At 43.0% G+C, this 27768-nt stretch overlaps 2 protein-coding genes across 6 annotated transcripts; both read right to left on the bottom strand.

Annotated features, from left to right (window-relative positions):
* Positions 1-41: 41 nt before the first annotated feature.
* Positions 42-3744, bottom strand: LOC138407164 (uncharacterized). The gene is made up of 3 exons (XM_069521602.1): positions 3563-3744; positions 707-3166; positions 42-589 (listed from the first exon to the last, which is right to left on the bottom strand). The coding sequence occupies exons 1-3, from the start codon at positions 3590-3592 to the stop codon at positions 578-580; spliced, it is 2502 nt and encodes an 833-aa protein (XP_069377703.1). The 5' UTR covers positions 3593-3744; the 3' UTR covers positions 42-577.
* A 14632-nt stretch (positions 3745-18376) lies between these two features.
* On the bottom strand, positions 18377-24674 carry dmrt2b (doublesex and mab-3 related transcription factor 2b). 5 transcript variants are annotated; one of them, XM_020098360.2, is made up of 4 exons: positions 24552-24674; positions 23184-23579; positions 21527-21629; positions 18377-20400 (listed from the first exon to the last, which is right to left on the bottom strand). In XM_020098360.2, the coding sequence occupies exons 2-4, from the start codon at positions 23571-23573 to the stop codon at positions 19550-19552; spliced, it is 1344 nt and encodes a 447-aa protein (XP_019953919.1). In that variant the 5' UTR covers positions 23574-23579; positions 24552-24674; the 3' UTR covers positions 18377-19549. The 5 variants fall into 5 exon arrangements, with proteins under 5 accessions (XP_019953919.1, XP_019953917.1, XP_069377704.1 ...); XM_020098358.2 differs by lacking the exon at positions 24552-24674 and adding an exon at positions 23842-23978; XM_069521603.1 differs by lacking the exon at positions 24552-24674 and adding an exon at positions 23685-23968.
* Between the last annotated feature and the right edge of the window lie 3094 nt (positions 24675-27768).

Below are 27768 nucleotides of genomic sequence, written 5' to 3' on the forward strand. Positions count from 1 at the left end.
GATGCTTCCCGGGGAGAAAAGTTAGAATATACAAATAAAGATTCTCTTTTTAGTTTTATTTCAAACATGCTTTCTGTGCTTTATGCCGAAACTACTACTCTTATCTGCTCTTTGTCTTCCTTGTCAGCTTTGAACAAATTACCATCTGTGAGCCTGGAGGCAAATATAAAGCAGCTGGGTGCGCGGAGGCGGGATAGCATCAGCCTCATGTAAACAGAACAAACAGGTAGATAGGCACCAGGCAACACACAACATGCATCTCTCTGGATTGGAGCGATTTCTACTATGTAGATTTAAGATAATCTAATCTTATGTGTCTCTTTTACTTCTTTTGCACCAGACTAAATGGAGGTTGGAGGGTGAGGAGGGATGGGGAGGGTGAGGAGAGTAAGGAGGATGAGGAGTTCGGATGTTGGGGGTTTAAAGGGAAAATGGAGTGACTTGTTCTCCATTTTTTCTCTCCTCCTTCTCTCTCTTCTTCATTTCCTTTGCCTCTTCTCGTCCTAATCTCTGTCTAGTTTCTCTCTCTTCTCCTACTTTTGCTCCTTTTGCATCTTTGCCTTGTCCTTGTCGGTCATCAAGGCAGTTCCTGAAAAGACAGAGACGACAGGTGTTTAGATGTTTTCTCTTTCAAAAGTCTGAATAAGAAACAAACTTAAACTGCAGCAAGTTCTTATTCAAATCAAACAGAGCTGATGTGACGTACCTGCACCTCACCGCTTCTCAGGATGAGCAGCTCTATGACGGCCTTGTTCTTGGCTGCCCACATCTGTTTTGTATTGCTGACCAGATTCTCCAGCTCCTTGATTTTCATGCAGCTAGCCTCCTTCTCCGCCTGCTCACGGCTGAGACTGTCCTCCAGAACGTTGACTTTCGTCTCCCACTCAGTGTTGGTCTGGACGATCTTGGACTGGATGGCTTTCAGCATGGAGATGAGCTCCCTGTTGTTGTCTTCCAGTGCCATTTTTTTACGGGTGACACTGGCGATCATCTGAGCCATTTGGGAAATTTGGGCCTCATACTTTGTCACCCACTTCTCTTCTGTGACCTCGACCAGTTTCTCCAGCTCCTTGATTTTCATGGAGCTAGCCTCCTTCTCCGCCTGCTCACGGCTGAGGTTGTCCTCCAGAATGTCGACTTTAGACTCCCTCTCAGTGTTGTTCTGGAAGATCTTGGTCTGGATGGCTTGCAGCTTGACCTTGAGTCCCTCGTTGCTGTCTTCCAAACTGGAGATCACGTGATCCTTTTGGATAATTGCATCCTCCATCTCATGACTCTTGCTCACCCACTTCTCTTCTGTGACCTCAACCAGTTCCTCCAGCTCCTTGATTTTCATGGAGCTAGCCTCCTTCTCCGCCTGCTCACGGCTGAGACTGTCCTCCAGAACGTTGACTTTCGTCTCCCACTCAGTGTTGGTCTGGACGATCTTGGACTGGATGGCTTTCAGCATGGAGATGAGCTCCCTGTTGTTGTCTTCCAGTGCCATTTTTTTACGGGTGACACTGGCGATCATCTGAGCCGTTTGGGAAATTTGGGCCTCATACTTTGTCACCCACTTCTCTTCTGTGACCTCGACCAGTTTCTCCAGCTCCTTGATTTTCATGGAGCTAGCCTCCTTCTCCGCCTGCTCACGGCTGAGGTTGTCCTCCAGAATGTCGACTTTAGACTCCCTCTCAGTGTTGTTCTGAAAGATCTTGGTCTGGATGGCTTGCAGCTTGACCTTGAGTCCCTTGTTGCTGTCTTCCAAACTGGAGATCACGTGATCCTTTTGGATAATTGCATCCTCCATCTCATGACTCTTGCTCACCCACTTCTCTTCTGTGACCTCAACCAGTTCCTCCAGCTCCTTGATTTTCATGGAGCTAGCCTCCTTCTCCGCCTGCTCACGGCTGAGACTGTCCTCCAGAACGTTGACTTTCGTCTCCCACTCAGTGTTGTTCTGGACGATCTTGGACTGGATGGCTTTCAGCATGGAGATGAGCTCCCTGTTGTTGTCTTCCAGTGCCATTTTTTTACGGGTGACACTGGCGATCATCTGAGCTGTTTGGATAATTTTGGCCTCATACTTTGTCACCCACTTCTCTTCTGTGACCTCGACCAGTTCCTCCAGCTCCATGATTTTCATGGAGCTAGCCTCCTTCTCCGCCTGCTCACGGCTGAGACTGTCCTCCAGAACGTTGACTTTCGTCTCCCACTCAGTGTTGTTCTGGACGATCTTGGACTGGATGGCTTTCAGCATGGAGATGAGCTCCCTGTTGTTGTCTTCCAGTGCCATATTTTTACGGGTGACACTGGCGATCATCTGAGCCGCTTGGACAGTTATGGCCTCATTCTTTGTCACCCACTTCTCTTCTGTGACCTCGACCAGTTTCTCCAGCTCCATGATTTTCATGGAGCTAGCCTCCTTCTCTGCCTGCTCACGGCTGAGATTGTCCTCCAGAACGTTGACTTTCGTCTCCCACTCAGTGTTGTTCTGGACGATCATGTTTTGCATGGCTTGCATCATGGAGATGAGCTTCAGGTTGCTGTCTGCTAGTACCGTATTTGTACGGCTGAAACTGGCGATCATCTCATCCTTTTGGACAATTTGGGCTTCATGCTTTGTCACACACTTCTCTTCTGTGACCTCGACCAGTTTCTCCAGCTCCTTGATTTTCATTAAGCTAGCCTCCTTCTCCGCCTGCTCACGGCTGAGATTGTCCTCCAGAACGTCAACTTTAGTCTCCCACTCAGTGTTGTTCTGGAAGATCTTGGTCTGGATGGCTTTCAGCTTGGCCTTGAGCTCCTGGTTGCTGTCTTCCAAACTGGAGATCACTTGATCCTTTTGGATAATTGCATCCTCCATCTCATGATGCTTGCTCACCCACTTCTCTTTAGTGACCTTGAGCAGTGTCTCCAGCTCCTTTATTCCATTGAAACCGGCCTCCTTCTCCACCTGCTCACGCCGGGGGTTGTCCTGCATGGTCAATTCCTCCTTGAGTCTTTCGGACTCTGCACATTTCATGCTCTCCGTTTCCCTCTTCCATGCAGCTTCTCTGCTGGACATGATCATCTTCAGAGCGGCATCTTGATGAGCTGGCTCCTTATTCTCAAAATCCATATGTTCGATTTCTTCACTGTGGTCCTCCATCATTTTATTTGGGGCTGGCACATATTCTACAGCCATCTGAAAGACACAAACATACATTTAACAGTTCAAAACACTGCCGAGCTGGTCAGAAACTGAAAGTAAACAAGTTGATGGTAATAAGGCTGTTAAGTCAGTTCCCTCTTCTCAACTAACGTTTCAGTGGCTCAAACACAAATTACGTGACTTGCGATAGATTTCACCGCGCGGCACACACAAAACAACCTTAAGAAAATCACTAGTTCACTAACATTCTAGAGTTAGCACCAATATGATGGGTTTATTTAATAATAATAATACATTTAAAGTTCATCCCCTCGCAGGAATTTTTTTTTGTTGAAGTTTGAGACAAACAATGGAAAAATAAAATAAAATCTTAGGCGACCTGAATAAGTGAAACACTAAAAAACATGTTTCCTGCTTAGAAAACCTTACCTGGCTTCTTGACTTCTTGTTCCTCTGCATGCTGGCTGAATACAGGAATAGTGTAAGCGTACTTAAGTGTTTTCTGTCTTCTGGCGGTCTCGTGTCTCAAAGATTTGTAGATCAGTGGTCTAGTTTTGGCACTAAGCAGTTTCTCCTCCAGAACTCTCATAAGTACTCAACCTGGCTATGATGGCACTGAAGTCCAGATTTAACATTTAAAGTCAAATATGACATCATAGAAACTATTAGATGTAACATCAAAGAAACTGTCAGATGTAACATCAAAGAAACTGTCAGATGTGACATCAAAGCAACTGTCCAATGTGACATCACACAAACTGTCACATGTGACATCACACAAACTGTCAGTCAAATGTGATATTAAACAAATTGTTTTTCATGATATACGCCCTATGAGGCAAATTATGATAGTGAATATGGAGTATATAAAAAATTTATTTATTGATTGACCAATCAGTTTTGAAACACAGTATCATAAACTGTGTGATTTTTATCGGAACAGTACAAAAAGCACAAATATATTTTTGTTACTAACGTCTCTCACTCAGTCTTGATCTGGACGATCTTGGTCTGGATGGCTTGCAGCACGGAGATGAGCTCCAGGTTGCTGTCTTCCAGTGCCATATTTTACTGGTGAAACTGGTGATCATCTGATCCTACTGGACAATTATGGCCTCATGCTTGGTCACCCACTTTTCTTTTCACCCTTCTGTGCCGTCGACCAGTTTCTCCAGCTCCTTGATTTTCATGAGATTGTCCTCCAGAACGTTGACTTTCGTCTCCCACTCGGTGTTGTTCTGGACGATCTTGGTCTCGATGGATTGCAGCTTGGTTGACATATTGAGTCATTTCCAGTTGTTGTTATTGCTTTTGTGTCAGTCCCTGTTCTGAATACTGCTCTCTTCCCTATTATATTTTGATTATTCTCAAAAGGTTTCTCTATTGACTCTCTCTTTCCACAATCTAAGACCTTAATCTCCTGCCGTGCCTGCCACTCTCAAGCTAAACACCGGTGAAGTGTAATTTCTTTGCCGGTTAGCAAACTTAGCTCCTAGCTTTAGCCCTCTTCCTCTCCTGCCCTCTCTTGCTCGGTGTGTCTGATGATTAGCTACTCCTCTGCCTCTTTTAGTGGTAAAGATATGTGTATTAAATGCAGTTTATTTAGTAAGTTGGATGTGAGTTTTAGTCAGCTAGATGGTGCGAGCCCAGTAGCTCCTCAGCCCCCCCAGCGGTTCCCGACCAGCCGGGGAGTCAGGGTGATTGGGTGACTGTTCGCAGAAAGAAGCATAGCGCTAAATCAAATCATGGACCCTCTCTTATGGCTAAAAATATTATAACTTATTTAACTTGACAATTCAGAGTCGAGACCAGGCAGCACAGTTGTAGTCCTACACACTTCTCTGTGCTTCTGGATCAGTCACCTATATCTTTGATAAAAACTGTGTCTGCCCCCAAAACTCATAATGTCCCCATTAGACAGAAAGGAAGGAGAGGAGCAGTCCACAATAACCTAGACAAAATCAACACAACCCATGCCACAGAATGTAAACATAGTAAAATATTGCCCACCCGCTGCTTATACAGAGTTTCTATATGAATTTGCAGAATTTCTGTCAGAATGAATCCTTCATTGCCTTTTTCTCGGCCCTGTCGATCACCTGTTCCCTCCGTTTTATGGTTAAGTTTCCTGCTTTGAAAACCTTACCTGGCTTTTTGACTTGTGTGTAGTGGCCAGGGTCATCAGCATCATAGTTTTATTCTCCTGAAATAAACCAAAACTTATAGAAATCCTCAAACTCTTCTCCTGATTTCATCTCTTTCACATCTGTCCAGTCAGGAGTCACGCTGAACAAAAAGCATCTGTGAGGTCCTCTCGCTTCAACACATAAAGTAAATCACAGCACTTCCACAAAAGCTTTCTTTGATTAGAAACGATGAAATACATTTCAACCATCAAAGGGAATTAAGAAGTGATTACAACAAAACTTTATTTCTGATTATAACTTTAACTGTGATGTGTTTGAGATCAAGGCATGATTTGTTGATTGTGCGATGGAGGAATAGAAGGAGAGGTGGAGGCATTGCCTCTGACACAGTTTGACAATCAGCAGCCTTGCTGTCACCATTATCCTTTATTTCCATCAGTCTGTCTGCGATATATTTGTGTCTGCAGCGTCTGCCTCCGCTGAATCTGCCACCGCTGAGTCTGCCCCTGCTGAGTTGGACACCTATGAAAAGCATCTGTTATGAATAATTCATTTTTTACGTTCTTGTTCTCATGTTTTTTGTCAGCTTTTTAAGGGTCTTCCAGGAGCAAGGTTGATCACCTATTTAAACACACACAATATTGCTCTATTCAAAATGTTAACAAAGCAAATATGATCACCCGGAAATACAGACGGCCGTCTCCAAGTACAGCTTTAACAGCATCTTCACATCCTGCTCGTTATAAGACAAATGACCAGAAAGGAAGAAAATCATTTTAAAACAGACCAACACTCTCAAACCTACATTTAGTTGCAAATATAATCTCATTTCACAGCGCCCGTCTCCTCGCTGGAGCACGAACCCTCTTGAAGTTCAACAGCTCTTGTTAACGTCAGCCCTGTTTGTGTCACCCATCCATCCACAAGCTATAATACTCCAACTACTTTTTTTCTGAGGGGAAAGTATAGCCTCATTTGTCAGCACCTGTGCCGCCGTGTTTTCTCATTTGTCTGTCTGTGATTTGGCTCGGTGAGTTAACGGCAACCTAATTCTCGCCGTTCATTCACTGGGTTCTCTCACTCGGGAGGCCGGAGACTCAAAAAGAGATGATTTAGTGCTCGGTTAGAGCTCCAGGTGGAAACTCGCAGAGGGAAGGAAGGGCTTTCCCTCCTCGTACGATGATTGATAAATGATAGTCAGGGGGCCTCAGAGCGGTCACTGCCCTCACTGCAATAACCGCTTATGTAGAGACACGCGACTAAATCCTTCCACTGCTCTGTCTTATTTGATTCTCTCTGGGTTTTTTTTCCATTTCTCAGTAACAGTGTAGCCACTGTCTGCGAATATGTTCCTAATCTGGGACGACTGAAGCTTTTCTGTTCACATCTGTGTCTTTTTCTGGCCAACGCATTAGTTTGATGGATTATTAGAAAACAGCGGTGAGCACATTCTGGCAATTTCAGGCCAATTTAGGCCACCTTACATTTGCATCAATTTCAGCTGGACAGAGAGCATAGTCTGAAATGCACTTAGAGAAACGGCTCACTTTGTTAAAACATTTGTAACCTCTTTGGAATGCATATCCTCAAGTGGGTTTTTGACATTTTTATAGCACTATAACAGGTTTTCAAGCATTTAATGGTCAATGGTTTTTGGTTTTGCCATAAAAAAAATCTAAATACTTTTCTCTTTCATTTGCGATTAGTGATTATTTGCGACATGCAAGATCAAGTGGTGAGTAGAACAATTTGTCAACTAACTTCCCAATGCTGAATGCTAGTTATTATGAAGATAAAATACTGTACAATACATAATACTGTATATGTGCTGCATTCGCTTTAATATTAATTGCTTAAATAAAAGAGAAGGCATATCTTTTAGAATTAAATTCAGCTGCAGAATAAGAACTACTTTAGTACGCCTCAATCATGGTCTTTTATTATTTCCTACAGGACTTTTAAAGATTATTTTTGTTTTCTTAAAATTATCTTGAAAGACTGGTTATTCTTATTCTGATGGACTTTTTTATTCAAGTTTTTGTATTTGTGTTTTCTATTCAGTATCTTATGTCGCCTTCCTTGTGTGTCGCTGATTGTGTCGTCTCATTTCCTGTTTTATTTTGAAGCCACTTTCCTCATTAGTCTCTCACTTGGTTACTTCCTTTCTTTGTCCTGTTTCCCGCCCTCATGATTGTCTACACCTGTGCTTATGTGATTCACCTGTGTTCAATTCCCTGCCTTGTGTATTTAGTCTCTGTGCTCCCAGGCCTCAGTGTCACTTTGTCTGTTCGGTTCAGTCCTGCCTTGTTTCTGCTCTTGTGCTTTGCTGTCTGTGTTTGTCTGTATTTGCATCCTCACTTGTCTCAAACTTGAAAAAAAACACATTACCTACTTTGAAAACTTGGTTTAAAGTTGTTTGTGTGTGTGTCCGATGTCAAATGGTAGCGATAATGATGATACTTGCAAACAGGTAAAATTGCGCCTGCAAACACTCACCTGTAGTAGTGTCATGTGCAGTGCGTTGCTTGAAACTGAAGTATTTCCTCCCAGATAAAAAACTCAGCACTAAGCACATTTCCGAAACTGGCTAGTTGTTTGATGTTTTTTTTAAGTTTGTTGTTTCATCACAAGCCAGAGAGAAAACCTGAGGAATTTCTCTTGTGAAAGCTGCTGGAAGAGCATTAACGTTATCTGTGAACATTTGTCCTTGCAGCTTCTCCAGTTTGTTTGATTCTCTCTGAAAGTGTCATCCAGCTTGATGGACGTGGATCAAACTTGTCTTGCGTGCTGTATTTGGTCTTGGGCATTAGATGTTTCCACACCACTGTTCTACAAGCTCCAAATTGCAAGATTTATATTATATATATATACTTTGAAAAGAGAATATTTCATGTGTTTGCACCTTGAAGCCTAATGACAAAAAATATATTAAGTTGGTTGGAGGATTTACACCTGTCAGTGAGATTAGATCATGTTTTTATGTATTCCTACTATATTGTACATGTGACTGTGCAGTAGACTTAAGGTTAAGTAACTTCCTAGTTTACTGTAGACATGCCTTTAAAAGTCAATAATATTGTTTGTCTGTGAGCTTCCTACATGGGGGAATCTCCAGTGAATGTTGGGTTGGACATAAATCGTGCTTGACAGAATCATCCAATATGAGCACAAGGCCCAGGGAGAGTGGGCCAGGCTTTATTAGATTTACGTCTGAGGACCTCATTTTTTCCCAATTTCTTTTTCATTTATTCACAGATTTGGGGAAGTATTTATAGTTTCATTGCCGTGACAGATGGTTTGAATCCCAGCTGGGACGTGGAAGTGGATTCAAAGTGTCTTCTACTCTCTGAGCATTTTTAAACGGGCGAGCAGGTGGGGAATTATCCTCAAACCTCTGATGGTTCAGATATATTACTTGAAGTTTTGTTTCCTCCCCCCATCTCTGATTAAAAATGGTTAATGTCTGCTGGAGGAAATCACTGCACAGCTTCACCGAGGCTTCTCTGTCCACTTTGGTTTAGTTCATTCTCTGCAGCTTCTAACATGTTGTAAATATGTTTTCCAGTGGTCAGAAGTCAGTGAGCAGCTGTTGTGCAACATGTAAAGTCTGATGATGATATGATGCCCTTTTTTGGTTTAAATGATCAACTTGCGTTCTCGTCACCTTCTCCGCTGCCCTGACAACGCTAATTGTCCTCAGTTGAGTTTGATCCTCAGCTTTATCTGCTGCCGCTACAGGATAAGACCCGATGACTCATCCGCTCATGTATAATATCTTTTCATTTTTTTTACGAGAACGACAACACGCTATGATGCACATATCTCTCACCCACTTCTACAAGAGTGTCTGATTAAATCTGGGCTCATCCCCCTCGCTGTCAACAAGCATGGTTGGCATCATCTGCTGCGATCCGGCTCATGCGCAGCTATAACGGACGGGTGCCACAAGCTGTGTTCAAAGGAACATACCTCCATCTTGGATATCAAACATTTGGCAGTGGACCCAGTTCGAGTAACCCAATGAGCAAACTGTAGCACGAGGATAAAAGCTGACCCTGCGGATAACGTTGCTAATCTCTAAAAAAAAAAAAGTTGGTTATCTTGGACTTCGGGACGACTTTAACATCCTGTCAATTTCAAACTGAAAGATCAAATGGTTTGATTCATTTTGTGTGAAAAAGACTAATATAATGATATTCATAGATTATGCACACATTTCTGTCTTAGAAAAGTGGCAGTAACTGTGTCTGCATTAGGAAACAGATTCTGATGTTTGCTCTCTGTGCTCTTTGTGCCATATGACTGACGGGACCAACCATCAAAAATCTTTTTGCGCCATTGTAGACCCACTTAGCCATTTGTTGCTTCTGGTTAACTTTTGACTTTTTGAAAGGTTTACAGTTAGTACAATGTAAATTTCTCACTTATATCTTCGTTCAAGAGATGGTCCTTCATTTTAAAAGCAGGACTTCTTGATTTCACATTCAGATTCTGTATTTGCCTCAAATATCCATTGCTTCTGCTTGGATTTGATCTGCTTCTGCTTAAACTGTGCGCTTGCACTCAGATCCACTTGTGCTTTGATTGCAGGCGCTCCAGCTCTTCTCCTTGTGCTCATGCTGCTTCTGTGCACTCGTGAAAAATCTGCTCTTTGATATCTCACCTTGCACTTGTATTATTTCCTGTCCATATTTTCACCCTTCCACCAAATTTTGTGGAAATCTAGTATTTCTTGCGTGATCCTGCTAACTAACAAACAAACTCCAATGAAAACATAACCTCCTTGGCAGAGGTAAGAATCACTGTCACTTGTAGAACAGTAAAGATTGAAACTAAATTACTTTAAGAATATGGAAGGTGAAGTTTTTTTAGTGCTGCTCTTCCACAGACACACTTTTTCTGTTCCACATCTCCATTAGCCTCTCTGTGTCCGTTTCCACTATTTTCCCTACAGCAAATGTTTTGTCATGTGAGACTTATGTGAATTAGCCTGTGGCGGAGATTGCCCTGTGCTGGTGATTCATCACCTGTTTGGCAGAGGTGAGTGCATGAGCGACTGTAGCGAGCAGTAACTGGTATGACGTGCAAAGCGGGCATCTGGTGCAGGGGGTTAATTGAGGGCGATTAAGGTGATTAATAGCTTTGTTTGAAGTCAAAACACACGACAGAGTAGCTTGTGTTACAGCGCAAATATTTTGGGGAAAGAATCCATCAGTGGCCAGAGTGGAGAGATGTCGGGGAAGGCAGCAGTCAGGTGTGTGTTGTACCAGGGATATTAAGGCACTCAGCTGAATGGCAAAGTGAAAGAAAGACATAGTGTGCGTTTGCGTGTGTGTTTTTGTATGTGTTGGGTTGGTGAAGTGGCTGAGTACAGAGGGAAATAGAAACATAGATGTGTGCATGATAATTTAGTGGTGCAGAGTGATATTGACACAGAGCCAACTTTAAAAAGAGCTTCTGTTTCCACACCGTTCCATTCCTATTATTGTCTTGTGTAGTGTGTGTGTGTGTGTGTGTGTGTGTGTGTGTGTGTGTAATTTAAGAGAGCAGCCAGCGTCATGCTCACATATCTTTTCACAGTACAAACGTGCTCAAACATACTTCACTTGAACTGTTGTGGAAATCTAAAAAAAGGGAAATTCTCCTCCACAGTTGCTGCTTTCCCTCTGATCCAACGATCTGAAGCAAGGCCACTCGAGTGGGTCGAGAAACGGCTGCTTCCTCCTCTGACACCATTGGACAGGCTCAGCTCCAGCATCGTAGCACAAAACATGATGAAAATGTATTTTCTCTCTCACCAAAGTGCCGATTTGCTCCTGATTTAAGAGGCTGAATTTGTTTTGGTGCCATTTTAACAATGGACCCTTCTTTTCAGGCTACTAATGTTTAGACTTCTTATTACTGCCATTCATTTATAAAAACAATTATATTTAAAAACAAGGATAAACAACATTTAACATGTAACCCAGGTTAAAATCATCCTGTATAAGAAACAAAATTGTGTTAGAAAGGTTCTGCAGAACCTGGCAGTTTGGGTCTGTCCCTGAAAGAGACTTCATCAGACGATCTGCCAACAGTGCAGCTGTGTATTTTCACATCCATTGGAGAGCATTGGTAAATGTAAATGTGAAGAGTGGTCAGGCTAAGGCAGCAGGGTTCGATGCGTCCAGACTTCTGAAGTGTTAGTTCAAAATCTCTCTTTCATTGAACGCCAGTTCAAAACACCAACTTTATGAAAAACGTCCCAACCTGAAGCCAAGAAAATGTAATTATCACTGAATTATTTGCTTTGTGAAATAATGTCTAGGCCTTGTTTTTCCTAACTTTATTTCACAGCACTGTCTTACAGTTTGAGAGCAGGACTTAATGATTTCCCTTCAGATTTAGCCATTTGCTCTGCTTGTGCTCAAACTGCACACTTGCACTCTCATTTTATGTTTTTCTTTTAATTTCCTGCACTCCAGCTTCAGCTCTTGTCCTCACGCTGCTTCTGTGCACGTGTGAAATTTCTGCTTTTGGATTTTTCATTATTTATTTCTTAGATCTTTTCGTCTGCGGTGGAAATTGGTTTACGTCTTTGACGGTCTATGAGCTTTAAGTGACATATGATTGATTGATCAATTATTTTTGGTTATTTGTCAGGATCCTATTATTGCCTCACCTTTCTTTTTCAATCACACATCAAGCAAAGTGCCTTATCTGCAGTACCTGTTTTAAACTCACCTGTTTACGTCTTTAAGTTGCTTCTCCTCACACTGAAGCCTATTCAGAGGAGCTGTTCCTGAAGCATCATTAAACTCAGATTCATGGCATCATGTAAGTTGAAAGTGGGCTGTCCGCTGGAGCACAGCGAAATACAAATTGGATAGTCTTGCACCATAGTTGAAGGCAGTCATGCAGTCAAGAGAATGAAGAACAATCTGCCTGCTCCTCCGTCAGACCATATCGCTGTATGTTATATATAAGTGTACAGGGGGCTCACACTCTGCCCAACTCTTGTACTCGCTCAGTTAACGTCACAATGTGCAGGATTTATAATGTCATGTAATTGAACAAGGTCCGTCGACTGCATCTCGGAGTTATGCGTAAATGTCAAGCTAAACTAGTGATTGTAGTTAACAAGTTAACACTTGGATAACTACTGAAGTGTCGGAAAATCTTTCAGCTCCAGCTTCCACTCAACTTTTAATCCCCTGTCCCTTAATCAAGCTGCATTACAGCTGAGGAGGACGTTTCAGATGAGGTTCTTTTCTCGACGATGAGGTCTCTCCGAGAATTTGTAAAACGAGCCCTATTCTGCTCAGAGGGAGAGATGGAGGCGCAGACCATCGGGATCCATCAAGGTCGTCTGTCAAGAGCAGGACACACGTCTGAGTTCAGGGAAGGGTTTCTCTTCAAAACAGAAAACACTTCATAACCAAGAGTGACGGAGTCGAACAGACAGACGCAGTGACAGGCTTTGCCTCATCTCACATCTATTGCACCACCAGTCAAAACACCGACTTAAAATAGACTCTTTGTTCCCCTTTAAATGACTTTAACACGTGCTGGGGTGAAACTGGAGATGTATAATAACATCTCTTTACTGACACTATTTATATTGTAAAGGCTATTACACCTAATTGTATGTCATCCCCGTATCCCCTCTCTGTTTTTGAACTCTTAGTTTTGGCACCAGCACGGTTGAGGGGGGGTTTGTCCCTGAGCGGAATCTCTCTTAACTAAAAGGAAAAGTAAAACGCTTTAAGACACACTGCTGATCTTGGCAGGTTGTGTCACGGTTTCAGTTTGTGGCGAACTATAGGGTTCCTGCTATCACCGCTCCCGGGACTCCCTCTCCCAGCGCTCGGCCTGTGCCAGCTGTTATTGTTAAAGGTCTGTGAACCTGACATCAAAACATGGTTTTATGTGTCATTAAGCTCCACTGTCCTCACCTTCTGGGCCTCAGAGATAATCAATCACCTGTAAGAGGTTGCCAATATGTTAGCGAACGGGGGGGTGCAGAGACCAGGACATGAACAACATCAGCGTGGATTGGATTACCACAAGTCAGAATGTGGTCGAGGGGGATTGTTTGAGTTTTGGGTTTTCAGACTCTTCTATAGAATAAAATCTAAACCAAGCTGGGTAAATACTGCTTTAATGGTCAGGCAATCCGAACTGTTTTTGCTCTAATGTTATTGCTGCCACCCTCGGTCCATAAAGCTCCTGAACCTTCCCGGCATGCGCTGGTTTTAGAGGTGCGAGCTCTGAGGCCGGGGGTACAAAGCTGTGAAGGTTTTAGTAAAGCTGTGCAGAGCTGATCACAGCTATCGCAGCTTTTCAACATCTCCGACATTTATAACCCAAATTACAATGTATTTCTATGCTGAATAATCATATCTGATGGCGGAAATTAACGGACGATAAGGGGTTTGTTCTCAGAGAAAGGGAAAGACTGGATACAAAAGAGAGGGAAGGATGTTAACGAAGAGTACGTCCAACAAGTGTTCAACGGATGGAAATATGTACGAAATGAGAAGATCACAAGAAACAAAACATGATGTATTGTAGTTTTCTGGCAAAATGACCGGCATGTTCTGCTTTTTCAACAAGAAAGACTGAATTTGCTTTAAAACAGCTCAAACGGACGTCATTTCACTTTTATATTGACGTTACGGTTACACAAGGCTGATGCAGATTGTCGTTTCAACATCTCTTCAGGGTTTTAATGTTGTCTTGGGGGATGCACACGCAGAGAGGCAAGAGTACGCGCGGTCTTGTGGGCTGCTTTGGTTTCTAATATTGCAGAGGTAGTTCTTCGGCGGCCAAGCGGCACCATGTGACGGTAACTGGATCGCAACACAGCTGCAGCCGTGGACACCCTCGGTCGTCCCCAAGGCTGCTGGAATAGCGACAGGGCAGCTCCACGCACACTCAAATACTGCACATACACACACACTGGCGTATGGAAAAACCCAAATAGTACAGGATGGGGGTAAGTGGGGAGGTGCGGCGGAGAACTCTACCCTGCCTGTTTCAAAGATGTTTTTAAAGCTGTGAAATTTCTGGTGGAACCACGGCAGGTTGAGTTACACACAGGGCTGTCTTTTAATGCAGGAGCTGCTGTTTGTTCTTCTGTTAAATGAAGGGTGGCAGTGGTCAGACAGGAACCCAACTACAGTCAATTAGGAATGTCTCTGTCAGAGGGCAGACCAGACGCTTGTTCTCTATTAAAGCCTTGTTGTTTCTGTTCGCTCTGACGGACGTATGAGACCGTCTGTGTATGTTGGGAAAAGTACAGGTCAAACTTTAGACTGAAAAAAACGTCGAATGTTTCTGTTTAATATTTGTTTGGAACAGGGAGCAAGGGTCTTCTCAAAAACCTCATGCAATGGGAAACTTTTTGGATTTTGCCAACTCAAGGCCGTGGGGTGTCCTTGTCTTACAGAAGAAATAAATGATTCGCACTCCCTTGTGATTTGATTTGTGAGGATGTTTTTATCTTCTTCTCTCTGTGACGTGGTTCTTATCTGTACGTATTTGTTCTAGACCTTTCACTGTATTTTTCTGTAGTCTAATTGTGATTAAATACAGTTGGTGTTAACACAATGACACATTAGGTAAGTTACAAATGTGCTGATACTGAAGTAAAATGTCTGGACAGCTAATTTCTCTTGCAGTATTATTGTCATATGACAGCATTATTTAATCTTTTTATGGCTACGTTCAAGCACTCACAGCTCAGCACTTGGATAAAGTTGTGGTCTGGTTTATTACATAAAATCCTTCCTGACTCCAGCTGCAGCATGTTTATTTATATTTAACCAAATGATCTTTCACTAACCTTGACCAAAGCACTTTCGTTGCCTCTCTAACCACAGACATGACTCAGTGTGAACTCTCTGGCATGACAGTCACCTGAACACAAACCAGACGGCTGCTAAGTTTCCTACAAAACATAATAAGTGTACAATTACGTTTCCTACAGAATCTCTTGTGTTGCACTTTAGTTGGATAAAAACATTAATTCTAAGAGACGGGTTGTTCTACACGGTGCAGACATATTTGTGATATGATCTATTGATAACGTTTTGTCCATCCGTCCTCCGTGTGACATATTACTGACACTAGCAGTGACCATACACCTTCACAACCTCCAGACTTTAAGAACTCAAAGTGATTAATCGCTGTTGGTTAAATTTATTATGCAAACATCGCTGTCAAATTCGGACAAAACTTGATGAATGATCCTTTGCGCTGTTTTCCAACGTCTAAATAAATGACATCACAGACTGGACGGGATCAGGATGATTAGGGTTCAGTTTTCAAGAAGAGGTGAACACACACTTTTTATTTTATACTATTGGGTTCCAGCTGTGGTTTAGTTATTCGCCAAAACCTTTTTTTTTTTAACTTGTATCTAACTTTACTTTGAAAGGTCAAACATGGCATCAAAATAATTGTGAGCTAAGTTGGGCAATGCAGCACTGAAGATGCTTTCATTACACACACACACACACACACACTGCAGCTGCAGTGTAACCTTACACCAGTATCTCTGAACCTCACTTGGTCACCGAACACTGAAGAGCATGCAGGGCTGTTGCAGGGCTGTTGCAGGGCAGGGTGGGACAGGAGAGAATCTCAAGAGCGTGGCGAGTTGGCAAGACACATCAAACACCGGGCCCTGAACCCTGATACGCAATGTTGCAGACACTTGGTGGAATAAATAGAGGGAACACTGTCTGGAGTGTAATGATAACATCCATCAGCAGCACAGCTAAGTTCTTACACAAGAAACTCAAGTAGTGCTGTTTGTCTTTGGGGTGAAAGTAAAACTACCTTAACTGTACTTTTAAGTCATCGCAAGTAAAATAATTAATGTCGCCCAAGTGGCTTATTACAATAAGCCTGCACTCAATGAAGAAGAATTCAAACCTCCTCTGTGATAGTGGATGGGACGTGGACCAAACTAAAATAAGTGAAAGTACGTGTTAAATAATTTTCCTTCATAAAGATGGTTCCTTTCATTAATAATACTTGTGTTTGTCAAAGCGTTAATCTTTTTAATGAGTTTAGTTTTGACAAGTTATTTGATGCTATAAAAACGAGGTGAAACGTTATGATTGACAGCTGAGACATGCTCACGATAGGTCAAGCGTGTACTGTGGCTACACTACTGCACAGACTCTGGCTCCAAATACGCAAGATGGCTGTGTCCATATTTGGGATATTTTGGCTTCATTTCTGGATACTGGGAGGAAATGGAGACGCGTCTTCACCTTTACGTACAGTCTGGATTTAAGAAAAAAAACTTTAGGGTGTGAACATTTTGTTAGATGTTGATCATTTTTCTTAAATAATTCAGACGTGACAAATATGCTAACTCGTGTTCATACAAGCAGTTTCAGTTTTCTGAGCTGAAGGAACAGAAAATCCATAAAAAGTACTTTTGTGCAGACACGCTGCTTCTATCTCATGAAACTCAGTGTCCACATCAACCTGTGGAGTTATTTTCACTGCCCGAACATCCCTTAATAACACCATTGAATTCGGATTGCGTATCTCTTAGAAGTGCCAACTGAGTGCTGTATGCTTTCAGAGCGCTCTGCGTCTGAAATGAGCACAGCTGGCAGGCCCACCAAAGGCTTTCCACTGATCCCTGACACTAAATGTTCCTGATGATGTGTCCGAGGGGGAAAAATAACTGATCATACCAAACAAGTGGAGAGGCTCTGACGTCAGGTCTTCAAGTGAGGTCACTGAATGAGAATCCACCTTCCCTGCACGTTTGCTGTCACACACAGCGAGAGCAAACAGTGCAGCGTGGTGTAGGAAATGAAGGCGATGGGAAACTAAAGATCATTTTGATGGTTCCGTACCACACAGCCGTCATGTGACAGCTTCATGCTGGGCCTGAAACACGGCTGTGGTGCATGTGTGCTTTCTGTTAGAGGAGGGAGAGACGACCTTCTTGTCCGAAATAACAGGGTGGAGGTGAAACTAAAAGAGTCTGGGTTCAGGCTCGCTCTTTGCCACCCACTAGCTCTTCCTCCGCACCTCCTTTCCGATCTCTCCCGTCACTTCTGCGTCCGCACGATGAAACTACAAAGCCTTTCTGCCTCGAACAGCCTGAAATCAATCTGGCTGAAATGGAAATGAGGCAAAACCAGAGAGCGAACAGCAGGAGAGACAGAGGTGGGCGACAAAAAGCATGAGGGTGGGGAAGGAGACGGGCCCGAGCTGTTTCCACGTCCAAAAACATGCTTCAACCTGTTGAAACTGCTCCGTCAGCTTACTGGAGTCAATCCGACAAACCCCCCACAGGTTGTCTTTCTCTCTCCTTCACTCCCGCAGGCCCACAGAGAAAGATGTTAATAAACTTAGCTATTGTAGATCAAACCAAAGGGCACAGAACAGAGCTAAGAGCTAATCTGTCCATCCCTTGCACACTCCTAACAAGAATGGTGGAACGTTAGTGGCGCTCCAGAGCAGGATTTCTATCTATTAAGCTGCTGCACACCTCGTCTATGAGGACACCCCAGAATGAAACATGTAGGGAAATGGATAAATAAGTTCTCCCCCTTGGCTGCGCTGTGGGGAAATTGATTTACATCCTCTGTGTTCGTCTTCACAGAAGTCATTATCGCCCCTTTGGGATTGATGATTATCTTTTTATCATGGTGGTGAAAATGGCAATTTGCGCTCTTCGCAAGGAGGAAATCTGAACATTGTGAAATGGGTGCTGTAAAACACAATGGCACACATTCATTTCTTTTTTTTCCAGGCTCACATTCTCATCTTCCTTTGTGCCAATCTCCCCCCCCCCCCCTCTGTCTGCCTGTGAAAGGACGGCGAGAAAGGCATTCTGATCTGCTGGTAGATACACGAGACGCAGAGCGGAGCGCTATCACCCCCTGTGTTGACGCCACAAGGTCCAGAGTTGTCAAAAGTATCTGACCTCCATCTTTGTGAGATTACAGCGCAGAGAGTGGATATAGATCGAATGCGTGTTCAAACAAATTTAGTCGCCGTCAGGATACATAAGCGTGCGTGAAGAACAATGTTGCCTTGGCAACACTGGCCCCCTCCCATTCACCCTTTGGTGAATATTTCGTCCTTGTTTGATGAAATGAAACTGTGTGAAATATTAAACAGTCTGTGATCAGTGGGTTTTAGGTCGTACAGACTAACAATCGACTGCTTTCTGCCAAAACAGGCAACATTTGAAGAAAAATGGAGCTTGAGAAATACCAATAAATAATGAATACTTGGTAAAAAGGAGCCGACATGAAGAAAAATCTTGGATGGTTCACATTCAACCCTCTGTGCTGAGGCAGAAACATTTTGGGAAACTCTTTGCTTTGCCGTCTTCCTGGCGAACCACCCGCTTCACCTCATGTTCCTCCTTTCTTTGTTGGTTTTCCTCCGAGTTACAAAGAGATCTCTGAACAGCACCTGGTTTATTTTGACACTGTGATCCCAGAGAGCAGCACAGCCACATCCAGACTTTGATTTCAAAAATCAAAGTGTAAAGTGAGAATTGGGCACAAGATCAAACACTGCTTGACTTTTTCATCAACTTTGTTTTATGGATGTACTTTATATTTCTCCTGCAGGAAGAGAGAGAGAGAGAGAATAAAATATGATTAATGAGAGCGGGTCAAAGCAGAGTGCAGGTGGAGGATATTTTTACCACATTGCTGACCGGGCCCGAATCCAGAAGTGAGCAGGGGTGGGCAGTGCCACCCGACTGGGTTTTCCCTGCATGGAGAATTGCGTCAAATCTAGTGCTGCCTCCCGACAAATTTTATGGTACAGTGGAAACTGCTTATAGTGATCATGTTTGTCCCGGGCCAAATTCATCACTATAAGCAACTGATTACTATAAAAGAATTGTGCGACAACTCCACTGTCTGAAAAGGTGCCCATTCCAAGTTTCTAAATTCCCCCATGAATCTGACCAGTCTAGATCCGGCTCTGTTGCTGACAGAGGAGAATAAAGAAGTATTACGTTTTTTTAAAAGTATATATTTGCACAAAATAAGCTCAGTGTAAATTGAAGTACATATCTTTCTTTGTTATATTGTTAATGATAGTTAAAATGTAGTAAAGTACATTTTCATGAAATATAAGAACACAAATATATCAGCTCTTGCCTTTTTATAGCAACAAGCTCTTTTACACGAAAAGTGTTTCAAAGCCTGCAACTGGCCGTTTCTATATTTATTCCCTCCACTTGGTCCACACATAAACAAACTGCTCGACGCCTCTTTCCATTTGCCTGTCAGGTCCTGAGCAGCGCCTCCACAGAGAAGGGTAATGGCCTCACAGCTGCAGTCCTGCCTGAGCTGCCGTGAGGGCTCTTGACAGAGTCTTCACGAGGACCTGCCGGGGCGGCACGAGTGTCTGCGCTCCAGCTCCGAGCCGTCAGAGGTCTGGGATCATAAGTCCTGCTGGTTCCACTGACGTCCGCTCCGCCCAGGATACCCTGATCTGATCTAAAAACAGAGCTTGTGATGCTGGAGGAGCCGTTTGAGTCCATTATTTCTGGTGGGTCTGAGGGGGATTTGACAAGTTCTAGACGCAGCAGACTTGTGTTGCCGTGATTTTTGAGTCCCTGTTGTGATGGCGGAGACATCAGCTCTGCTCGGTCTTTCTTCTCAGAGACTCTCCATCCGTTCTGCACCTCCTCATCCCGCCTGGCTCCCTCTGTGCCTCGGCATAAAAAGTCAGTAAAGTCCCCTTCTGCAGGAGATCTACTCTTCAGGTGGAAGAAGTGACAGAACTGGAAGTCGCACTCATACAGCGGAGGCTTGTATTTGTATAGGTAGCCTGATGTCCCCGCAGCAGTGGGGTCCTTGTCGAGAGCGCAGCAGTGCAGGCCGGGGGAGACGGGCAGCGGCGGAGGGTGAAGCACGGGGACGAGGACGGAGGAGGAGAAGGAAAGTTCACTCTGCAGCTCCCTCTGCCTCAGCTCTCGCTCCAGCATCACGTTCTCCAGCTCCTTGTCAGCGAAGGCTCGTCTCTTCCTCATCCGGGCGCTGATGGACGGGCACGTGAAGTGTGCACGATCCCTCTGCGCCTGCTTGGACCAGCAGGAGGCGTCTTCCTCCAGAGGCACCGCCGGTTTCAGGCCTGAACATGGGAACAAAGCCACATTCTGCTGTTATATAGACATAACATATTTATGAATTATGATACTGTTCCAAGCAATTAATTGTCCTGTTTACGTTTGACAACTTTGCTGTTTATATTTTAATATTCCAGTTAGTTAGCGCTGTCGTTTGTGCTTTACTGTGAGCACAGGGAGGCGGAGAGGGCGATTAAGAGGACACAGCTTCAGGCAGGATTTGACAACAAGCCAAAAGGTATTAATACACACAAGGCATTACCATAATGGGCTGTTGTTGTAAAATAAAGAGTGATCAGGTTTGTTTATATAAATGAAGTGTGTGTAATATCATCCCAGAAGAAACACAGGTGGTGTCAACCAAAGAGAGCTCGCTACAGCTCTGTGTGTGGCAACGGACATAGTGTATTCACATGTCGGCCTTCACATAGTGTATTCACAGTACATGTACATGTATGTAATGTCATTAACACTATATTATCAGTGACGCGGTCGTTTGGGGAAACAAAGCTGAACCCTGCAAGGTCATTTCATTTCAATGCTGCATTGACTAGTGTTGCTGAATCGTGTGGCCTTCGGTCCCACCGCTGACTCCAAACTGAAGCGTAATGTTAAACTGTAGATCCGTTTACAAGATGTAGAAGTCATTTAAAACCAACAAAGTGAACATATTCAATGTTGTTTTTTTCTCTACATGAAAACAACTTTATCGCAACGCAACGTGTGGCTGCAGAGGGCGCTGTTGCTCAGTAAATGTTACATAGTGTTGCTTTAAAGTTAAGGTAAACTGGTCAGAAATTCAACCAAACATTTTATTCTAATGGCCTTTTCGCTTCAGTTTTCTTTCCTTAGAAAAAATTAGGTCTGACATGTGAATTTTCAACCTTTATAAGCATCACATTCTGTTTTTGAATGACAGATGAATCACTCCCTCCACCAAGAGATGATTCATTTGTAACCTTGCTTGAATTCAGACAAATGTAATGCAATAAAAAATCCATAAAGCAAAAAGCAAAAGTCGAGTTTAAGCTTTTCCTCTGGTCTACAGGGGAAAAAAAGAAATTACTTTTTGTCACAGTCCTGGAGAAAGGAGGGATGTTAATGAGAAAGGAGATGTTAATTAAACTTTACCCTGCAGTATGCTCTTAGTTAGGAGGCTCGGCTCGGCTGCTCGGCTGTAACGCTGATACGCCGTCCTCCGCAACGGAGCCGCACACCTGACCCCCCTCTTACCCTGAGAGGAACATGGGAACAGGAGTTAAACATTTGGACATAATCATATTGTACTGAGACCATCCCCCACGTGCAATTAAAGGGATTCAATACATTATGTAAGAGGCAAGTAAAGGTCTTGGTGATTCATTGCAGGGATCTTGGCCACTTGTCCTTATCTCTTTTGCAGAGGGCTGCAGCTACATCGGTACCAGGAATAAAAACAGCCTCTGTACTTCCTGGATCCGAGTTGAGTTTACTTTTATTTGTTTTTAAAGCTTTACTGGTGCTTCAGTGTTTCTCTGAGCTCTGCTTCCATCCCCAGATCTCTGTGATCCTCCGAGCAGCTGCTCCGTGCTGTTCCCTGGTCTCATGGAACTAGACAAGCGTCTGCTGGAGCCGAATTAAAAACTATTTTACCATTTACAGTTAAGTGTTACCCCTGTATAAACAAGTTAAAAGCTGAACTGACGACCCACATGTTTTCTATTTCACGCTTTTAGTGCCGTAAAGATTTTATTTTGATATTTTTATTTTGATAAAGGAATTCAACATTCCTTGCGTCTGTATGCCTACATGGATTTGTCTCTGTTATCTCTTTTGTTTATGTTTCATTTGCCTTTTACCATGTCAGGCTTTTTTCTCTCTCTTTATATTTTATTGTACTGTTTATTTTAATTTGATTCAAGCTGTTTTAAATGTGCTTTATAAATAAACTTGGCTTGACTTGGATCTTTGGCTGCTCCATATTTTACAGGAATGCAAGCAGTTTTGTATAGAGGACTGTATAAATACCCTGTTCTATACTATATAGTTTATTGCAGTTATATTTTGAGAGAAAGTTTCATCCACAATATTTATTTATGTTTTAATTATTTATGTTTAATTCAGATTTAACACATATTTCTTATAAAAACAAACTGAAGTCAGAGACACTTTGAAGAGTAGTTCATATTTTTAATATCTATGATTTATTAAAGTTTTAATTGGTGTACTGCTTTGTTGCTTTATTTTCTTGTTGTTGTCTATATTCTCTCTTGGAAAATAGATCTTGATCTTGATCTCAAATAACGAGGAGAAGCTCACTCTCAAGTCTCTGGAATAATATAAGCCATGCTACAAAATAATTAGAAAGACGTTTTCATATATTCAAAACTAAACTTGAATAAAATGGTCGATTCCATAAATAAAAACACAAAAAAATCAAACAACTACCAAAACCAATCTATGCTTCAAGCTGTTAAAGTTTTGAATTTGGATAAAAAAACATTTCTCCATATGTGCAGCCATGATAAAGGCCTATAGTCAGACTTCTGTCGCACACATTGAATATAATAAATAATAATCGCCTTCCAGCAACATTTCTTCACACTTATGTAAAGTGCAAAATATCCACATGTATTTTTATCTTCAGAGGAAAGCTGGGCAGCGACAGAAAATTATGGAGTGAGAAATAAAACATTTATTCTAACCTTAGGTCTCAATCATGAAAGTTAAATAATTTACTCCCCCAAACACTCACATATTTTGACCCAGGTTTTTGTGTTTCTGCACACTCGGCCCCTCGCTCACTGACCTGGCCCTGTGCTCTCCTCACCTCCGCAGCTTGCTGCCGCCTCAGCGCGACCTGCGCCGCCATAACGCGCTGCCGCTCCACCACCAGCAGGCAGCAGGCGCAGCGACAGTCCCTCCAGCGGCAGAAGCGTTTGTGGCCTTTCAGACACGACACGACGCCGTGGTTCCGACAGCGGGCGCATTTAGGGCTCCGGGTCATCTTGCGCGGCTTCTGCTGCTGCTGGATCTCTGGGGACAGGGACGCTTTATTCTGCCCTCCGTCCCCGGGGAAGCAGCCGCGCTGCCCGGCGCATCCGTCAGGACTCGTCACGTCAACAGCTTCTTCGGATTTGAGCTCTTCGGATGTTGCCGTGGTCTCCCGCTGCAGGCCTCCTTCCAGCTGAGAGGACATCTATGACTAACAACAAACACATGGGTCCCACTTTTAATGCGCTTTGTTGCTGAGAGGACTTTTACGCAAAACTTTACGCAGGATATTTACTCAAGATACAACGAATCAAACCTGTTAATGTTGTTAATTGTCACCGTGGAATTGGTGCACCAATGTAATATTTGGTTTTCTATCCATTTTTCTTATTAACCGGCCAGGAGAGCTGATAAATCTCAACCGGTGGAGCAGTTTTACGCACGCATTGCAATATTAGAAATCGAACAACCACCTGTAACATGACAGCACACATATTCCCCTTATTCCAAAAAAACGACTTCCATCAGAAACCAAACAGACGCAGTCTTACAACGACCCCCGGAGATGGAATAACAGCTGTTCAGAAAGCTAATGGTCAGCACCCACCCGTGAGGTGTGGTGTCCTTCTCCTCTCTGCTGCTGCTGCTGCATGACAGTGTTTTCAGGGTGGAAACTTTGCAGCCTACCGCCAGACGTTTGAAATGTCAAGCCTCTCTCTCAGCTGCTCCCTGACGCACTTTCCAAGAACGAGTGGATGGCAGACCGGGCCACAATGCCGAGGTCCTGGCGCGGGACCCGCGAGAAAAAAGATTTGGGGAAACCCGTTGCAACTCCCCCTCTCTTCCTCCCTCCCTCCCGGTAAACACTTATACCTGCCCAGTCCTGTCCTGACTTCCATCTCTGAAGATGTTCTCACCTTTCACCACAGAGCTGGGATCCTGCCAGACGCACGACCGGCGTCATTTTTTACGCGCAAAGGTCAGAATTTAATAGAAGATAAATTGAAATCCAGGAAGGAAAATATCAGCATTTAAACCTGCAACGACTTCATTTTAAAATCAACAAACTCCACCCCTAATCAAAGGCCTAATTATAAATACCATAATACCTGTAATAGGCATAATTCATCTCTCATTCATATCTCATAAAGCCTATAGAGAGAAGGCTCACTTTCAAACATACCTTGGTTCTGTGTCCTTGAGGTTGCACATATGTGTGAGCTGTATGTTTTACCAGGCTGCTGTAATATGGACTAATTACCCATGAGCCTCAGGGAGAGAAGGCCAGTGAGGGAATGAGAGGCAGTGGGAGAGAAGAGGGGGGGGTAACATTTTACATATTACCTAGGAGGAGTCCTCTTCATGCTCATATTTATTCATAATAACCGTTTAATAATTCAATGGTTTTAATGGCCCTCTTGATGTTTCCAGTGTCACTGCTTTTGAGCCTGAAAGTGAAAATCAAAAAGCATAAATATTCCCACATAGTAAAAGTAAGTGTTTTTAATTTTGGTTGGATTATTTAAATTCTCACCTTCTTAAAAAAAAATGAATATAATTTCATGTTGATATCAGGCAGCACACGATGAAGAGATGGAATAATCATTACAAGTAAAGATTTTTAATACAGAGGATTTCATCGGACGTTGATGCTATGCTACACCACCGATGCTAATGAAGGCTATAAAAAGACCTGATGTTTCCTTGACCCCATCATCACCATGAAATACTGCAACTCCATGCACTCAACTGAGATGGTATGAAGAGTGTGCTCCCTTCTGGAGGGAGTCTGTAATTACACCTGGGGGTAATTTGACTTTTCACCCAAGCTACAGTCCAGTCATCCAAATATTATTCACCGTCAGACTATTTGTTTGTGAAGTTCCCACTTTTCTCTGACACAGATCACGGCTTTTCTAAACTAGTCGACGTAACTAACTCGGGCTTTACTTCAAGTTGAGCTCATTAAAAGCGATTACCACAGTTTGCACTTCTCGCTTTGGGCAAACGGTGATTAACTCATTATCTACAAAGCATCACCACCAACACTTCAGATTATATTTAAATTGCAGATTCTCTCCATCCTATTTTCTGCTCCCAAGGGAAATTCTTTCAAATACACAGACATTTGCAGCAGCATATTCAAGGCCTGTATTTGCATATGCAAGTGTACATATTTTGTGCAATGTTGATGCCCATAAATGCACAGAACCTAAAAATAAGTTATGTGCGTAGAATAAGTCAAAGTGAAAACCTGCTGTTTTCACACAGCATCTTCTTTTCCAGGGTCCGAGCGCTCAGGTGCCATAGACCCCGTCACCTTTGATGCTGATCTTCAGACTTAGACACGGCCAGAAGGGCTCGGCCTGGAGATCTCAGGGGGCTTTCAGATCATAAAGGGTTAAAGGATCAGATATTAATGACAAAAAAAGATATCATCATCAAAGTGATACAGCCAATAATGTAATCTACAGCCGTGCCACAGTTATACAGGCAGGAGGGTATCACAGTAATCAAGTGATGTCAAATCTGGTGCATTTAAAATATAGTTTCAGTATTTGCTATGTTTTCAATGTGTAAATCTGATTAATAGTACATTTGTGTGAGCTGTGTATGTTGTAAAGTGTGATGTGGTTTTATTTAGTTTTTATTTAGTTAATAATGTCCTGTCAACAGAATTATGACGATTAAGGACAGAAAAGCAGGAGTTTGAACATGAGCCTGGATGAAAGTAAAGTTGAAGGCCGTTTGTAAATCGGGAGGAAACTCTTAAAATATTCTAAATGTGAAAAATAGAATTCCAATCCTGAGTATTTTGAACTGTCGACTGGATTCAATGCAGTTATATGTACATTTGTATCCTGTCTTTGTTTAACCGCAGTAACGTTTATAGATGAAACAGCAGGAGGATAAAAATTAAAATCCTCCATTTTAGGGGAAAGCAACAACCATGACGACCACTTGGAAAACATCTCAAACCCTCTAATTGCCCCAGTGAAGGGTGTGTGGTAGAATATTCAGCCCATTTACCATTTATATTTATTATAGGAGCCCTCTGAGAGCAAATACCACCAAAGCCCAACATTCCCTTTATGAAACCACAATCAAATTCACATGATCCACATTTTATTTGGATCTTCACCACACTGCACACACTCATAAATATCAGCCTCCTTAATATGTCTGAATTTTCATCAATATCTGTGAAATATTCCCAAAGAAAACAATGAAAATGTTGCGTGTCCGTATCTCAAAGTGACAAAAAGAACCTGGGTCAGGCCCCTGACCTTTATCAAATCCTTCTGGTTAAATTACACTGATCTTTGTGAAAGTCTCACGTTCCTCCTCTGGGCTTTTTTAACATTCTGTTAAACAAACCACTGACGCTCTGTTTCCAGGTCTTCAGATATGGAGGGATGAATGTGCTCGGTACATTATTGGTGGTACATGCATGAGCTGCTGTGCAGTATATTCATCGGAAACAGGTAAGTACCCCCTTATTAATACCATCAGCTCTGCGGCTGCTGGCATCAGAGTGCACCGCTCAGAGCCCCTTGACTCTCAGACAAATTGACTGTCATCAGCAGTGACATGGCGTCCTGGTATTCTCGTCACACGTCCTCCTCCTTCCCGGCACTCTCCTCTGCATCCTTTGCCTGTACTCAGAGCCGCTGCCCATCTATTCTTCCATTTTTACAGCAAAGATGGAGTTTGACAGACTCCTCGGCTCCCACCACTCGGCCCGCCGGTGTGTCCTCCTCCGTCTGCCTCTCCCTCTCTGACTGGCTTCACTGATCGTCTTGTGCAGGGACTCAAAAGACAAAACGGGAAAGGCGGACAGGCTGTGAGTTAAACTCAAGGACAAGAGGCTCTGCTCCAACTTTACGGAATGTTCTGAAGTTTACAAAAGTGAAAACAGAGGAGTTGGGAGGCAGGGTGCATTTATAAACACAATCCTGAGCTGAATGTCAGCTCACTTCAAAGAGAGATATCAAAACACACCGGCTGCGTTTCACGGTGCCTTTTACACAAAGGCTTTAGCTACTTTATCCACCGACTTCCAAAGAGCAGGAGACACCTTGGCAGTTATCGGCGTTCGGCAGGGGCCATTAAGTTGACAGTTTTTGCAAGGGAGGTTTAACCTGCACCTCAGAGAGTATCTGAGTTTGTCAAGCCTGTTATGATGAAACAAACGGCTGCTTTAATGCACTCCTAACTCATCACAGAAGACACAATCAGGTCCTGTTTGGGACTTTTTTGTTTCCTGTGCACGTCCCTTTGAGGATCAAGTCTGGAGTCGGCTGATAATAAGAAATCTCGCACTTATTGTCACAATAAGGTTTTAATACAAATAGTAAACTTTGGCAACAGATGAAGAGGATGTACAGTAATCCAGTCCT

The sequence above is a fragment of the Paralichthys olivaceus genome, chromosome 3, assembly GCF_024713975.1.
Source record: "Paralichthys olivaceus isolate ysfri-2021 chromosome 3, ASM2471397v2, whole genome shotgun sequence".
Classification (NCBI taxonomy): Eukaryota; Metazoa; Chordata; class Actinopteri; order Pleuronectiformes; family Paralichthyidae; genus Paralichthys; species Paralichthys olivaceus.

Bases quoted from the DNA above. Each gene is read 5' to 3' on its own strand.
- LOC138407164 (XM_069521602.1), bottom strand. From the start codon at position 3,592: ATGCAGAGGAACAAGAAGTCAAGAAGCCAG. The intron at 3,167-3,562 runs GTAAGGTTTTCT...TGTGTCTTTCAG, and splicing joins ACAAGAAGTCAAGAAGCCAG to ATGGCTGTAGAATATGTGCC.
- dmrt2b (XM_020098360.2), bottom strand. From the start codon at position 23,573: ATGTCCTCTCAGCTGGAAGGAGGCCTGCAGCGGGAGACCACGGCAACA. The intron at 21,630-23,183 runs GTCAGTGAGCGA...TGTTCCTCTCAG, and splicing joins TGAGGAGAGCACAGGGCCAG to GGTAAGAGGGGGGTCAGGTG. The intron at 20,401-21,526 runs GTAAAGTTTAAT...TCCCATGTTCAG, and splicing joins AACTAAGAGCATACTGCAGG to GCCTGAAACCGGCGGTGCCT.